Source organism: Ovis aries, chromosome 10, assembly GCF_016772045.2.
Source record: "Ovis aries strain OAR_USU_Benz2616 breed Rambouillet chromosome 10, ARS-UI_Ramb_v3.0, whole genome shotgun sequence".
Taxonomy (NCBI): domain Eukaryota; kingdom Metazoa; phylum Chordata; class Mammalia; order Artiodactyla; family Bovidae; genus Ovis; species Ovis aries.
The window spans coordinates 21,518,872-21,532,066 of record NC_056063.1 but is presented as its reverse complement, the minus strand read 5'-3'; the positions used below and the strand labels follow the sequence as shown (position 1 = coordinate 21,532,066).

At 54.6% G+C, this 13,195-nt stretch overlaps 1 protein-coding gene across 6 annotated transcripts in view; it reads left to right on the top strand.

Annotated features, from left to right (window-relative positions):
- DHRS12 (dehydrogenase/reductase 12) overlaps nucleotides 1-11,742 on the top strand; it is a 42,801-nt gene extending 31,059 nt beyond the window's left edge. For 4 of the 6 annotated variants that reach the window (XM_015098087.4, XM_042254763.2, XM_042254767.1 and 1 more), the window contains 5 exons: nucleotides 4,526-4,587; nucleotides 5,838-5,942; nucleotides 7,540-7,630; nucleotides 10,158-10,295; nucleotides 11,096-11,742. In XM_015098087.4, the coding sequence (XP_014953573.2) occupies nucleotides 4,526-4,587; nucleotides 5,838-5,942; nucleotides 7,540-7,630; nucleotides 10,158-10,295; nucleotides 11,096-11,205 (506 nt within the window). In that variant the 3' untranslated portion in view covers nucleotides 11,206-11,742. The other 2 variants (XM_042254764.2, XM_060394376.1) reach the window with 2 other exon arrangements.
- Nucleotides 11,743-13,195: the final 1,453 nt, after the last annotated feature.

Here is a 13,195-nt window from a genome sequence, read left to right as displayed (position 1 = left end):
TCTGGTTACCAGGAGCAGGAACCCACACAAGCTGACTAAACAGAATTGATCTCCTGGAGGGGGACGCAAGGATGGCCTTCATAGAACTCAGTGGTGGAGGCACAGCTGGGCTTTGGGGGGGCGTCAGGGACAGGACAGGAGAGCATGAGGACCAGGCAAACTTTCCCTGTTTCTCTGGGACCGTTGTCCACCATCCCAGCCTCCCCGTGTCTGCTCGTCCATACTCACGGGCCAAATATGGGGGCCGCTGAGCCAAGGGTCCTGTGTCCACATGCTTGGAGGGAGAGTTTGACTGGCACAGCTCGGATCAGGAAGAAGAGAAAGTGCTGGTCGCTTAGTCATGTCTGACTTTTGCGACATCATGGACTGTTGCCCACCAGGCTCCTCTGTTCATGGGATTCTGCAGGCAAGGATACTGGAGTGGGGTGCCGTTTCCTTCTCCAGGGGTTCTTCCCAACCCAGCGATTAAACCCAGGTCTCCTGCTAAGGTCGGGGTCCCCTCTAACTCAGTCTGCTCTGTCCATGTGGTCGAGGCCACATGGCTCAAACGACAGTGCCAGGCCCAGGGTCACGACTCGATATGCATTGTGATAAACAGGATACGGGGTCACCCCTAAAGGTGGGGGGCACATTTCCGGAAGAAGTCCGCATGCCAGGCCGAGGAGTTTTCTGCTTACTCTGATTGGGAGCCTGGAGCGTTGAAGGGCTTTGGGGCAGGAGAGTGGCATTGGTGCCTGTGTTCACAGCGGGCCCGTGGTAGGATCTGTGAGCTGGGCGAGGAGCTCCTGGCACCAAGTTCATCCCCAGAGAACAGTGACTTGCAGACAAGGGGCTTGTTCCTTCTCCCTTGGCACTTCAGTAGGCTGGGACTCTGCGGTTTAATGACTCAAGGAAAGAGAGATTAAAAAGAAAAAACAATTTGCCATCTGTTTTCCACTCTGCATGGACTTGCTGGGAACTTGGAAAAGTCACAGAACCTCTTTGGGATTGTCTTAATTCCAATTCTTTTCATTAAAAAATATATAAATATATACATGAAGTGAAAGTGTTAGTTGCTCAGTTGTGTTCAACTCTTTGTGACCCCATGGACTGTAGCCACCAGGCTCTTCTGTTCCTGGGATTCTCCAGGCAAGAGTACTGGAGTGGGTAGCCATTCCCTTCTCCAGGGGGTCTTCCCCACCCAGGGACTGAACCTGGCTCTCCTGCACTGCCGGCAGATTCTTTACCATCTGAGTCACCAGGGGACCCCAAAAATATACATACATATTGCTTATACATTTTTATGTTATTAATTGAGCAATTTTTTAAAAAAGTTCTTATTGGCTTTCATCAGAGATTGATAAAATTGGGGAGCATCCATTTAGTAGTAGATGGGGCATGAAAAAGCTGTACAAGGCTACAACTTTTATAGGCAGGAGGGAACAGAAACAAGGAAGTTAGACAGGGCATTTTGCAGATTTTTCTTGTGTTTCTCTTTGCTGGCCTGAAAAGATGCGGAAGGTACATAGGAGGGGCCTCAGAAGGGAGGCTAGGCGGCTGGAGGATTCTAAACTGCTTATGGCCGGAAAGAGAGGCTTCATCTCCTTCTGAGGGAGGAGAAATGCTTGCTGTATGCGAAGAGTAACACATGTGTTTTGAAATGACAAAGCTGGAGACCCAGGAGACAAAAAACGTGCATGATGGCTCCGATCTGCTTGGGGGTGTAGCTGGGCCCCAGGAAGTAGGGTGGGGGTCTTGGAATGAGGGAGCATTTTTTTTTTAATTGGAGTATAGTCGCTTTACAGTGTTGTTAGTTTCTGCTGTACAGCAACATGGATCAGCCAGAGGTACACATATATCCCCACGCTCTCGAATCTCCTCCCCTCCCACCATCCTCCCCTCTAGGTCATCACTGAGCACTGAGATGAGCTCTCTGCGATGACCTGCAGGGAGATCTTTTTTTTTTCTTCTTCTTTTTTTTAAGATAGAAGAGGCCCCGGAAGGCCTGTTGTTAAAAACTGCAGTTTCTCCAGGAGTTTTTAGAAAGTACCTACTACCTGGCTGTGCCCTACAGGTGAGGATGAGTGGCCCAGCTAATCTTCCTATGGGTAACTCTGAAAGTGAAAATGCCAGTCCTTCAGTCATGTCCAAGTCTTTTGTGACCCCATCGACTGGAACCTGCCAGGCTCCTCTGTCCATGAAATGCTCCAAGCAAGAATACTTGAATGGGTTGCCATTTCCTTTCTCCAGGGCATCTTCCCGACCCAGGGACTGAACCCGCGTGTGCCGCATTGCAGGCAGATTCTTTGCCAGGGAGCCACCAGGGAAACCCCACAGGGGAACTCTGCTAGCATCTAAATGGACACAGCATATTCTCACAGAGGAAGCAAAAAACAAAACGTATCACTGTCTCCTGGGCTTTGGGGAGAGGCGCAAAGGGGCACCCCAGCTCTCATCCATCCTGGAGGTGGGCTGGGTCAGCGGGGTGAGCAAGTCTGATCCTGGAGGGAGCCTCTCAGGGAGTGGGTGAAGCCTTCCGCTTGGAGCCTGCTTCCAGCTTTCCTTTCTGCCAAGGAGTCATTTATGACTATCCGTCGTGGCAGGGCTGATAGCTTTTGGCAGAAGTCCTTTCTACTTCTCGCAAATTAAATCACAGAGTCAGTCACCAGCAGTGAATGCAAAGGAAGGGTTTAAGGCCACCGCATGGAGGCGAACAGCTGTCGGAGACCCAGCGTTCACCAGACATTAAAAATCACGAATGTTGAAAACAAACAAACACGAATATTAACAAGGCTGGCCCCTCCAGCAATGATTTGGGGTATGGAGAACTGAGAATGCTGTGTGAGGTGATAGGCACAACTGCGAATCACTAATAATAATAGTAATAATGATAAAGAAATAAAATGGCAAGAACTAGTGCACACAGAGAGCATTCCAGTTCTCAGGCACAAACCCTCTGATCCCAGGAGGTGGGCTGGCCAGCTGTCGTCTCCTTTTCACAAGAAACCCAGGCCGTACTGCTCTGGCGACCTGCCCCTGGTTGCGCCGCAGGCAGGCACCAGCCAGGACTCAAATCCAGACTCCTGGCTCCCCCAGTGCCCTCCCCACGGTGCCAGGCTGCTCCCGTGAGCCTGGGTGCAGGGTGGGACACGTGCTGGGCTCCAGGTGGTGAGCAGAGCTGGTCAGGCAGGACCTGAGGAGTGACTCAGGAAAGAGTCGGGGCTTTCATTTAACCCCCCCGCCCGCCACCCCTAACACAAGGTAATATATGTTCAGATATACATACAGATAAAATACAGATGAACATAAGAACATAGACATAACCTGGTGGGTCAGACTGTAAAGAATCCCCCTGCAATGCAGGAGACTGGGGTTCCTTCCCTGAGTCGGGAAGATCCCCTGGAGAAGGGAATGGCTACCCACTCCAGTATTCCTGTCTGGAGAATCCCATGGACAGAGGAGCCTGGTGGCCTACAGTCCACAGGATTGAAAAGAGTCGGACATGACTGAGAGACTAACACTTACAGACATAATAATTGTCCACTCAGAGAGAAGCATTTTGCCTGACTCTAGGGAAGTAAGTGAAAGTTGCTCAGTCGTGTCCAACTCTTTGAGACTCCATGGACTACAGTCCATGGAATTCTCCAGGCCAGAAGACTGGAGTGGGTAGCTTACCCCTTCTCCAGCGGATGTTCCCAACCCAGAAATCGAACTGGAGTCTCCTACATTCCAGGAGGATTCTTAACCAACTGAGCTATCAGGGAAGCCCTTTAAACTTTTTCGCGCACCAAAATATCATCCTTGCAGATACCTTTTCCTCATTTTGACACACCTTTCCTCACAAAAATGGAATTCTGTTCTTCCTGCCATTGTATAATGCTTCATTCCATATACTGTGAATATCTTTCCATGTCAAATAACACTTCAACAATATTTTTCTCATTTCATTAAAAATGTTATATATATGGCTTTTATGATTACAGAAATAATTGCAAGATTCTACACTCATTTAAAAAATATTCAGGTTCAAACCATACAGCAATGTCCAGTAAAGGAAAGAAATATTCTATCAATCCCACCCCTGGGGCCTGAGCTGTGTTGCTGCATGTCCTGTTTCCACTTTCATATTTTTCCGTGTACAGGCTAGACGTAATGAACACGTGTGTCTGTATACATTTTTTTCCCTCCTCAAAGGGGGCTCACAGACTGTTGTGAAGTTTGCTTTTTTTCTTTCTCTGGTGTGGACATCTTCTCGTCTTGGTGTCTGAGGTTCTAAGGTGTCTTTGTTCCAATCCTGGGGAAAGGAAACCCCCGTGAGGCTGGAGAAGGGACAGGCTAGTGAGTAAGGGCAATACAGGGCTGGTTCCAGTGCTGAAATAAAAACCCTCCCAGAGGAGGAGACTGCAGCCCAGGCAGCCACTTGCCGCTCACCTGGAGGAGAGAGGTAAGGGTGCCACCTCGCCTCTACCCCAGGGCCATCTAACAGGGGGCGTCCCGGCCCCCGATGGCCCCCGAGACCTCACGAGTGCTCTGTGCTCCCCCCCAGGTGTGTATATTCTCACAACCGCCCTGATCCCTGTCTTGGAGAAAGAACACGACCCCAGAGTGGTGAGTTGACCTTGCGGATGTCTTGTAAGTCAGCAACTCTGTTCCAGATGGGCAATCAGTGGTCCTACATTTGCGGCCCCAACTGTCCCGAGGTGGGGGCGTGCTGTCCACGTCCACAGTGAGGGCCAAATTTGAACCCGGGGTCCAGAGGCCTTGAGGTTTGATAACCTGAGATCTGGCAGTGGTGCGCTGGCCCAGGCAGCATCCAGGTGGGTCTGGGGAGTTGCTGATGCAGCGGGCAGGGGTCCAGGCCTAGGTGAGGGTCGGCCTGGAGCTTTGTCCCATGGACACACGTACTTGCGGAGCTCCGGAGGCACACCCTGGGCTTCCAGGATGCTCCTTCTGGCAGTAGAGGCTTCTTGGGAGCCGGCTGTCAACCCAGCTCCCTCTTGCGCTCAGGGGCTCCTCCACGTCCCCTGCTTCTGCCTCTCATCCTGGCTGGGTTGTTGCACACAGAGCCCATGTAAAGGGAGGCAGAGCCATGCAAAGGGCCACGTTCAAGACCCCAGCCCTCACCGAGGTCTCTTCCCCAAAGTCATCTGAGAGTTGGCAAAGCATTGGAAAAGGGGGGAGAGTGGGGAGGCAGGCAGGGGTGGGTGGGTATACTTCCTGGAGAATCTGCCACTCGAGCGGGAGGGGACAGCTATGGAGTTAACGCTAATGGGCTAACATGACAGAAATGAGAGAAGTCAGGAAGAGGGCAGTTTATGCAGGCTGCCTTCTCTCTGCTGGCAGGGTGGGGGTTGAATAATGACCTCCCTGGACCCCCGAGGTCCAGGTCCCAGTTCCTGGGACTGTGTCACCTTGACCTGGCAAAAGCGACTCTGCAGATGTGATTAAGTGAAGAATCGTGAGATGGGGGCGGGGTGGTTTCGTGGATTATCCAGGTGGGCCAGTGCAGCCCCGGGGTCCTCAGAAGATGGCCCGAGTCAGAGGAGACGTGGGGATGGAAGCAGAGGTGGTCAGGGTGGTATGGCCACAAACTGAGGCCTGCGAGTGGCCTCCGGAAGCCGGAGAAGCCAAGGAATGAACTCCCCCCTCAAACTGCCAGATGGTCTCTGCTGACACTTGGATTTTAGCCCCACAAGACACATTCAGACCTCTGGCTTCCAGAGCTGGGGGGAATTCACCTGCGCTTTTGTAAGCCTCTTTGTGGTCATTTGTCGCAAGAGCAATAAGAAACAGATACACGGAGAAGAGGGATGGGAAGGTATCACCAGCTTTTCTTCACAAATCTCCCTTTCCTGCAGATAACTGTGTCCTCCGGAGGAATGCTGGTTCAGAAACTGAACACTGATGACCTGCAGTCAGAAAGAACAGCGTTCGATGGCACCATGGTCTACGCACAGAACAAAGTAAGCGAGGGGCTATTCTCAACACGGTCACCTGGACTCTTTTCCATGGAAGGCTTATTCTGGGATACACACTAGCTTGGATCTAATTCCCAGAGCACCTGACTGTCCCTCACGGGAGAGAGAATCCTCTTCTCCATCAGAAGCGCAGCTCAGCTCCGCCTGGACCAGGGTGGAGGTGCGGGGCTGCAGCTCACCCCGAGGAGGAGCCACAAAAGCTGCCACCTCTCTTCCCGAATTTCTCAGACCCACAAAGAGGGTGGTGAGAGCAGGTGACTCCCCAGAGCAGGACCCGGCAGAGGTTCCTTGTCCTGCGTGGCTCAGAGGGGAAATGGACCCAGGGGGCCCCTTCTCTCTGCCTGGGCAGCCCCTGCTCACTGGCTGGCTGGATGCCACCAGAACCACGCTGGGCTTCCAGCTCCCTCTGTGGGGTGTGCACTCAGTTGCTTCAGTCGTGTCTGACTCTTTGCGACCCCATGGACTGTAGCCCGCCAGGCTCCTCTGTGCAAGGGATTCTCTAGGCAAGAGTACTGGGGTGGGTTGTCATGCCCTCTTCCAGGGGATCTTCCCGGCTCAGGAATCGAACCTGCGTCTCTCACGTCTCCTGCACTGAGGCAGGTTCTCTACCACTAGTGGCACCTGGGAAGCCCCCGTGAGGGGGATGTACATCCAGTTCTGAAGACGTGTAAGCGCAGAGGTCCGGGCTCATGGCCACTCGGGACAGGAAGTTCTGTTCTAGGAGCCGCTGTATGCCTGCCCCATTCACGGCTCCTGCCCTTCAGTTCACCTGGTGGGGGGGCTCCCTGGTGGTTTGTGAAGCCGCCTTCGCCCACAGCTTTCCCCCTTGTTCACAGGGGAGTCCTGTCCCACCCCCCTCCCTCACTCCTGCGCCCCGTGTACCCTGGTTCTCTGCCCCACTTTCACTCACCAACCCCCAGACCAGCTCCTGGTGGGTGACTTGTCATGACTCAACATCCCACCAATCAGAGGCACCAGACTTCTTTACAGATTTTCCAGGGAACCTGGGAACAAAGCACTCACTCCATGAATGGGGCCCAGGTGGAGCTCTTTGTGAAATGTGATCTAACTGCCCTGGGGCGGGGGGCAGTGGCCTCCACACAGCTGAGGCTTATGTGGGGGTACTTGGCGATTTTTAAAGAAATTTGCAGCAGATGCGTTCTCTAAGCATCTCAGGACGGTTCCCACCCTCCAAGGTTCCTTCACGTGTCCGCGGACACCCACTCAGTGCCTGCAGGGCGGGAGTGCGGGGTGCTCTGTGCTCCCACCAGCTTGCGTCTAGCAGCAAATACAGTAACAACAAGCAACTAGGAGAGAGGGTGCTGTGGGTGTACTTTCCTCGGGGGAGGGAGGGGGAAGCCCCCAGGCCACAGGCAGCCCCATTCTTGCTCCTGGCCTGTCCGCATCTCAGATGGCGGGGCCAGGACGCAGCCCTGGGTCACAGCCAGAGCTCGCTGGGTGAAGAGCCGGTGATTCTAGAGGAAGTTGCATTCTGACTTTGTGGAGGGCCGGGGACGGGGCCTCTGCACACCCGCAGCCCCGCTGCTTCCCCCTCCCATCTGTTCACCCTCATCCCGTCCAGAGGCAGCAGGTGGTTCTGACGGAGCGGTGGGCCAGAGCGCACCCGGCCATCCACTTCTCATGCATGCATCCCGGCTGGGTCGACACCCCAGGTAGGTGTTTAAGTTCCCTGCTGCCCACATTTCATCTAAAAATATCTGGGCGGCCGCAGGACGGACTCTCCCCAGGAATGACCTAGAACTGGTATCCGGAAGATGAGGGATGGCTTCGTTTCTGCGAGAGCCGGGCAGACTGGGACTGGAGAGGGAGAAGCCTGGTCCTCAGAGGCAGAGCTGGTGTGGTCAGTCTGCCCCACGTGTGCGTGGCCTAGGGAGTGGGTGGCATCCGGGTAGGGGTACGGCTGGGGACCCCTCCCTTGGGACAGAGGGTGCTTGGTTCACACCCAGTGTTATGGGAGATGCTGGGGACATGAGGATAGGCCAGGCCACCTCCTCACTGCCTGGGTTTCTAGAAATAGTGAATGCACAAGGGGAAATAACAATCACTGAGGGGACAGGTGGAATTCTCTGGAAGCGTGGAAAAAGAGGGAAGGAGAACAGAACTCTCTGCGGGTCAGTCCCTCCCACCTCCGAGACCTCGGCACATCACTTGGGCTCTGTAGCTGTTTCCTCCTCCCCGCAACAGGGGAACTGAAAACAGCAGCCGTGGCAGAACACCTGGGACACTTGAGGGCCCAGAGCTGCTCCCAGCGCTGTCTCCATACCATCGCCTGTGCCCTCACCACCCTCCTGGGGTGGGCACTACCGTCACGCCCATTTACATCTGGGGAAACTGAGGCACACAGAGGGGCTGGGATGTCCTGGCTGGGCCCGGCCACAGTCTAGTGAGAGGCAGGCTCTCATACGCTTGCTGTCACCTTCCAAAAGCTGGTGGCCTTATTATCTGCATCTCCATCCTTGGAATTCATCCTAAGAGATGCAGAAAATGAGGTTGCTTGTCCCAGCACTGGTGCTCGGAGAGTGAGTTGATAAATTAGGGAACACCTGCACGGGAAATCTGTTCAGCCCTGAACACCGCTGCAGATAAATGTCTATGGGAAGCAAACGGCGCTATCTCATTAAATGCAGGTATTGGGCGCTCAGACCTTACAGCCTTCTGGTCTTATTTTCGCTACGCCCACATCCCCATGGAGAAGGGGGTGCGTCGTGCTCCATTGCATCCCACGGAGACTGGTGGGGAGAGGTGCAGCAGGCCCTCCTGCCGGGGTGGGGGTGGGGTGGTGGAGCTGAGGACATCTGGCAGTCTCCTGCCGTAAATGCAATGGGGGGGGGTGTCCTCTACTGAGCACCCCAGGAGGTGCTCAGGCCAGGGCTGTTGGGAGAGGGTGGCTTCTTGTTTCATGTCACTTCCTGGTAGGAGATGTGCCCAACCCTGCCTGACCAGGTAGCTCCATCAGCTAGTGGAGAACCACCAGCCTTTCATCCCCGCAGGACATCACCCTGATAGTCCTCACGTCAACCTGTGCGCTGGCAGAGTCAGCGCTCCGAGCTCACCACCGGAGTCCAACATCTGGGTCAGGGTGCGGTCAGCCATCTGTGGTCCACAGGTCACAGGGCAAAGACTGGGCTTCTCAGAGGCTGCTGACTGGGCCTCAGTGTCCAGAGGGAGGGCTGGGGAAGGGCCTGAGCCCACAGACGCTTGTCCTCCCCGAGTGGTATGATGTGTGTGCACGCGCTAAGTCGCTTCAGTCGTGTCCAACTCCTTTTGACCCCACGGACTGTAGCCCGCCAGGCTCCTCTGTCCATGCGATTTTCCAGGCAAGAATGCTGCAGTGGGTAGGGAATGCTGGCATTCCCTTCTCCAGGGGATCTTCCTGACCCAGGGATTGAACCCACGTCTCTTACGTCTCCTGCACTGGCAGGTGGGTTCTTACCACTAGTGCCACCTGGGAAGCCCAACAGGGGACTCAAATGCCTCTGTTTACTCATCAGAAGTATTCCCCAATTTTCCCACAATAAGCAAGTACTGTTTCTGTAAAGGGAAAAAGAAACGTTTATTTTTTAATTTTGTTTTAGATGATCCTTTCTCTCAAATCCTCTGATCTCATTACATCTCTCAAATGTTGTTTTCTCTGCTTTCTTTTCTTTCTTTGGCTCCATGAGAGAACAGTTGTGTTTCCCATAGTGCTAACTGTAAAGACTGTGTTCCCCGAGGTCTGTGGGCACATGGGGGTGTGTGTGTGTGGGGGGTGTAGCCTGCAGCCAGTGCTGGGGAGCCTGAGGGAGAGGGAGGAGAGTCCCTTCCCTTGTTCCAACACGCCTCGCTGAAAAAGCAGAGAACACTCTGGCAGCCCGAAGGACACTCAGCCTGGATCCTGGGAGAGATCAGAAGCCTTGAGAGAGACAGATGCGTCCCCCCAGGAAGGGGGGAGTCTGATCCCCTTTTGGCCTCAGGTGTGACCCTCATATCTTAGGATGGGAATCGGGGAGGTCCAGGGGATTTTGCTCCCAGGGGACAGGCCTGTCTGGGCCGAGAGCCTGCATGAACGCTGTTTTGAAGTGGAAAGAGGGCAGTTGGTGATCTCATTTCATCTCCGCGTGGTTATTTTGGTATTAAAGCAGCCAACTCAGCTGAGGATGAGGGCGCTGTTCTCACGGCCCTGTGTGTGCCTTCCCGCAGGTGTGCGGCTATCGATGCCTGGCTTCCACGCCAGGATGGGGGCCAGGCTGCGCTCTGAGGCCCAGGGCGCGGACACGGTGCTATGGCTGGCCCTTGCTCCCGCTGCCACCGCCCAGCCCAGTGGCTGCTTCTTCCAAGGTGACTTTCTCTGTAAACCACAGCCCGAGGGTGTCTGGAGGTGGACCCTCTTCTCTCCCTGAAGTCGGGTGGGGAGGGGCTGGCTCCCTTCCCGGTGATGTGCTGGCCTGCCTTGGGAGGACGGCTCCTTGGCCTGTTATTTTGGGAAGGGCCTCACCTCTGGCTCTGCACTCCCGGCTTTTTGCATCCACCTTCCCGAACTCAGTGGGTCCTGTGAGGATGAAATAAGTCCTGGGGTTATGACCCCTGACCTCAGTGTCTAGGGCACGGCTGGACCGGTGGGGCACCTCGGAGACTGGAAGCTCCTTTGCTGGAGCCCAGGGCCTGGGAGTCAATCTCTGCTTTTCTGTTGCTGGGGGCGGCTATCTGTTCAGCAGATCCGAGAGGGGGCAGACTGAGGAAAGAAGGGGGAGGTTCTCGCCCCGCCTCGGAGGTGGCCACGCTTGCGAGCAGTGATGGAGCTCTGGGGACCCTGTGGCGGCCAGGAGGGTCGCCGTGCCTTCTCCTCTCACTACCACCTGCCAGACCAAATACGCCACACTCCTGGGTCCCCGACCCCCACCAGCCGGCACCCAGGCCTGGGGACCCTGCCCCCGCCAGCCAGCCCCCTGGAGTCCTGCCGCCCGGCCTCCTGCCTCAGCCTCCCTTCTGCAGCACCTCATTGTCCGCGCGGACCCTGCGCGCAGGGGCGGCCAACCCCCTTCCCGTGTGGGCTTGCCCCCAGCAGGAGGCCGTGAAAAGACTGACTCGAGGCCCGGCCCTGCCGCTCACGACTTTGTTTTTCTCTCTCACGTTTACAGACCGGAAACCGGCGCCCACACACTTGCCTCTTGCGAGGACGTCGTCCTCACCGGCCGAAGAGGAGAAACTCGTTGAGATCTTGGAAGAGCTGGCTCGGAGATTTAAATAGCCCAGGCTAGACCCAACACTGGCCGGAACTGCCTCAGAAAATACGGCAAGGTGCGGACCAGCGGCCAGCGAGGAGACCCCACTGCGCCTTCCCCGCCGTACACCGGCCCATCTTCCACGGCTGCGCTTTGAGCTGGTTTCCTCTCCATCAGGAGTCACAGAAATTAGTCCCGTCCTTTATATACAAACCCTAGTACTGAAAGCTTGACTCACCACCGCCTCATGGGACCGCAGCTGGGTTAACTTACCCTCTGGGGGCCTCATTTTCCCTGTCAGCGGAGATTAGAGTGCTCCCTACCTCATGGGGTGGTTGTAACGATTCAGTGAGTTACCACTTGTAATGCTCTTAGCAGAATGCCGGTGTGTCATAAAGACTTGATACGTGTTAGCTACTAACATCAGCATTTAACTGACAAGTGTGCTAAAATTCATGGGGGGAAAAGAACCCCTAAAGATTACCCCCTGTAGCAATGAGTCCAGGATGGAAACTTTTATTTTAAAATACATACGATTGTGGCTGAGAGCACGTGAACCTTCATCTTCCGCAGTGCCTGCTTCTGTGTGAATCTCTCCTTGATTTGTGTGTGACTTTCTTAAAGATTTTGGGTCACTGTCAGTATCAGGGGAGCAGGGCCGGGAGGGGGAAGGAGCGGGTGCTACACTGCCCTGGCCTGGCCCTTAGGCTTCAGGGGCAAGGCGGAACCGAGGGTCAGTGCTGATTTACAAGCAGTCACTAGAGGCCTGGTTTACAGATGCTAATTAAGATTAGAAGCGGCTTCAATTATGCACTTGGCAATCTGGTGTTGCCGTTTGGTAAAACTTAAATTATTTGCATTTTATGTCTTAGTGAAACCAGGGAGAGCTCTAACACAATCGGTGAACAGATTTAGGAAAGCTCTACGTATACTCTGTACATTCAAGGGGAAATGAATGTAACTAGGGATCAACGGAGGAGGAGGACCCGGGGAGGGGCGGGCACAGCTCAGCCAGTCCCACCATGCCAGGCTTCGGAGATACCTGAGGTGCTCAAATCGGGCTCTTAGCCAGGGAGCTCCAAGAAAGGGGCTTTTTGGTGGGTCTGCCTGAAAGGGCGGTGAGCACCGGCTCCACCAGCCTGCATCTCTCCCTTCCTGAAGGACAGTAGGGGGCGCTGGAGTGCTGGGTGTGGGTGGGGCTGCGCTTTGACAGGCAGGCTGGAGGAGGGGGCAATTCAGCTGCCCCACCCACTGGCCCTTCCCAGGTGGCGCTAGTGGTCAAGAGCCCATCCGCCAAGGCAGGAAATATAAGAGGGGGAGGGTTCCATCCCTGGGTAGGGAAGATTCCCTGGAGGAGTGCATGGCAATCCACTCCAGTATTCTCGCCTGGAGAATCCCACGGACAGAGGAGCCTGGTGGGCTACAGTCCATGGGGTCGCACAGAGTCGGACACCACTGAAGCGACCTAGCACAGCACAAGTCATTGATTGCTTCACAATTTTAATCCATAAATAGGCCTCATGCTTTTTTTTTTTTTTTTTGGTCAGTGGGGGTAGGCTGTGCTGCATGACCTGTGGGATCTGTTCCCAGACCAGGGATTGAACCTGCACCCCCTGCATTGAAAGCGTGGTGTCTTAGCCACTGGACCACCAGGGAAGTCCTGGGTCTCATGAGTGTTTATAGAGGCTCTCCCTGGCTGCATTTTTCCTGAGTCCTCTCTCACTTCATTTGGAAAGCTTATCAACCACACAGCAGCCTTACGCAGCTTCTCTGGTTACTCAGGTGGTGAAGAATCTGCCTGCAAAGCAGGAGACCCAGGTTCAATCCCTGGGTCGGGAAGATCCCCTGGAGAAGGAAATGGCAACCCACTCCCGCATTCTTACCTGGAGAATCCCATGGACAGAGGAGCCTGGTGGGCTACAGTCCAAGGAGTGGCAAAGAATTGAACACAACTGAGTGACTTTCATTTTTTTTTCACTATGTGAAAGATAAAACAAAAAGGACCCCTCAGCCAGC